Here is a 2500-nt window from a genome sequence, read left to right on the forward strand (position 1 = left end):
TAGCAAAGAATGCGAAATGTTGTTTGGGTCAACCTCTCAATGGATGAGAATTCCGTGCAAAATTAAAACAATTAAGGGTGGCAAATTTAAGAAACAGACGTTTTGTGCTCCTTCGCTTCAAATCACATTGCTATTTAAGGAGCCTTTCCTCCATTAGGGCTGGTTTGCACGTACGGGGCAAGCAAACGCAAAATATGCAGACGCCCTGAATCTAATACCTATTAGTAGAATTCTACTAGTATACTAATGCAAATGCTGTAATCTGATTGGCTGAGCCATTGAACACTATCAGCCATTAGTGTGCAGTGGCTGGAGGACGTCTTGGAAATAACGACGTTTTTCTCGTTTTTCCAAAGTTTTGGAGGAAAATTTAGATGCAAATGGATGATTAAATTTCTGAGAAGTCTAAACGAACGTCATTGACGGTTTCTTGACTTCCAAAAAAGTTGAAATTATTGAAAAAGCTGATGCGCTCGCGCGCACAACTTAAATTTTAAATGGCAATTCAATCCGAGCGATCTTTTTCAGGCACAAAGTTTAATAATACTTCAAGAAATAATTGGAAACCGTTATTTGAAGTAAATTTTAGTAAGAATTCCACTAAAACAATTAGATTATTCGCTCTCGATTTCTATGAGGTGATAGTTGATTCGGCCTCATCAACTATCACCTCATAGAAATCGAGAACGAATAATCTAATTGTTAATTAGTGTCTTTTGCCCTAACAAAAGGTTTTAATGGTCGATGGGGAAGTGCATTTACGGTCCTTGCAAATGGTTATACTTGCTTCGTTCGGTAAAACCAGCCTTTTCAAACTATCCGCGAAATATGTATCTGCATAACTGTGGCTTCATCTGTAAATGATTAGATAAAAGAAGCACCGGCAAAAATTTAATGAAATATTGTCTTCCCCATTTGAACAACTGAAGCCGGATGGATAAAATGGTCTATTGTTTGAACCACTAATGTAACTTATTTACTTTTGCTTCCAAGACACCAGCTCTTCGAGCAGCTCCTGTTTCTCTTTCGTGCTTTTTTGTAGGTCTAACTGCAAACAGTCCATCTCAGACTTGGCAACACCGATTAGCGTTTCCGGGTTGTTGTTTCTTTTTTCACAAGCCAGGTCGTTTTGAAGCCGAACTACTTCTTCTTGGAGACAGGTGTAGTTTTGTTTCCATGATTCCAGACTTTCGTGCAGGCGATTCTTCTCTGTGACATTCTCTTCAAGTTTCATTTGCAGAGAATGGAAGTCCATCTTGAGAGTCATATTGCAAGTTTCTTTGCTTTCTAAGCCGTCAACTCTAGCTGCCAGATCCTGTTTTTCTGCCTGTAAGCTGTCATGCTCTGTCTGCAGCTCAGAAATATACTCATTGGACAGAGTTCGCTCGTCCTTCAGTGACTGAACCTCATCAGTAAGCTCTACAGACACAATAGATGGAATAAAGTCACTCACGATAACTTTAGTTTTCTAGGGAAATCGATGTACAAAACGTCATGCGAGTTAACTAGAGTTGAGGACACCTGACACGAACTTAAAGAAGAGTACATGTCGAGAATGAAATGAGAGCTTGTCGGCAAAATAAAGTCGAATAATGACAAATAACACATCGTCAGATCGCAATGTGAAATACATGAAACAGAACAACGCTGAAGATTAGGTACTCATTTAGCATGTTTTGTATCTTGTATTATCATAGGGAGCCCACACAAACAGTGTGTCTGTTTGTATGTTCGAAATATAAACGTACACGTCCTTAGAAGGAGACAAGCTTGTCTCCTTCTAAGGACGTGTAGTAACAGTCAACGGAAAACCCACCAAATCGCTCAAATTCACCATTTTCAGCCGCAGAAATGACAATACACAACAACTGAGGTTATTTTGAGCTTTAACATAGCCATTTCTCGATGTAAGTTTACTATATTAGGACTCTTCAATATTTCCCATACATTTCTTTATATTTCGAACATACAAACAGACACACTGTTTGTGTGGGCTCCCTATGGTATTATGCCAAAAAAAAAACCCCAAATAATACAAAAGCTGGTAAATACAAATACACTACATTTCTTTTCGAAGGATAATACCACGTCTGATTTGATTCAGTTTTTAAATTTCAGAGCAACTAAAAATAGTTTTCAGGTTCAAATCCTCGAAAAAACTGTTACACTTCATCTTAAAACAAGGCAATGATATGAGGAAAAAGTTGTGTTTGCTTGTCTTATGTTTAGAAACAAAGTGGCAGGTATTGAGGCTTAAATGGCAAAACATACTTCTATTTTAGAAGGGGATGCGGGTTAACGAATTGAATCTAATTTGAGTTAGCGAGGTTGGACTCAACGGAGGTCAACTGAAAAACACTTCATGAAAAATACATAGAACCCTGTTAATCACACCTCTTTCAGTCTTATAGACAAGAGTGCACCTTGACTGAAGAGCTAGACAAAAAAAAAAGTTACAGCACAGGGCATTCATACATGTACATTGCTTTTTTTCATATGT

At 37.9% G+C, this 2500-nt stretch overlaps 2 protein-coding genes across 8 annotated transcripts in view; one reads left to right on the forward strand and one right to left on the reverse strand.

Moving 5' to 3' along the window:
- Positions 1–2500, reverse strand: part of LOC137980361 (centromere-associated protein E-like) — a 65960-nt gene that overhangs the window by 42870 nt on the left and 20590 nt on the right. For both annotated transcript variants that reach the window (XM_068827775.1, XM_068827774.1), the window contains exon 24: positions 981–1419. In XM_068827775.1, the coding sequence (XP_068683876.1) occupies positions 981–1419 (439 nt within the window). The remainder of the gene's footprint in view (positions 1–980; positions 1420–2500) is intronic.
- Positions 1–2500, forward strand: part of LOC137980363 (potassium voltage-gated channel protein Shaw-like) — a 78453-nt gene that overhangs the window by 7096 nt on the left and 68857 nt on the right. Inside the window, exon 4 of one of the 6 annotated variants that reach the window (XR_011118497.1) lies at positions 1043–1174. The exons of the other annotated variants lie outside the window; for them this stretch is intronic. The gene's annotated coding sequence lies outside the window, so the exon portion shown is untranslated. Of the gene's footprint in view, positions 1–1042; positions 1175–2500 lie in introns of those variants that run through there. 6 annotated transcript variants of the gene reach the window in all.

Source organism: Montipora foliosa, chromosome 12 (genome assembly GCF_036669935.1).
Source record: "Montipora foliosa isolate CH-2021 chromosome 12, ASM3666993v2, whole genome shotgun sequence".
In the NCBI taxonomy this organism is placed as follows: Eukaryota; Metazoa; Cnidaria; class Anthozoa; order Scleractinia; family Acroporidae; genus Montipora; species Montipora foliosa.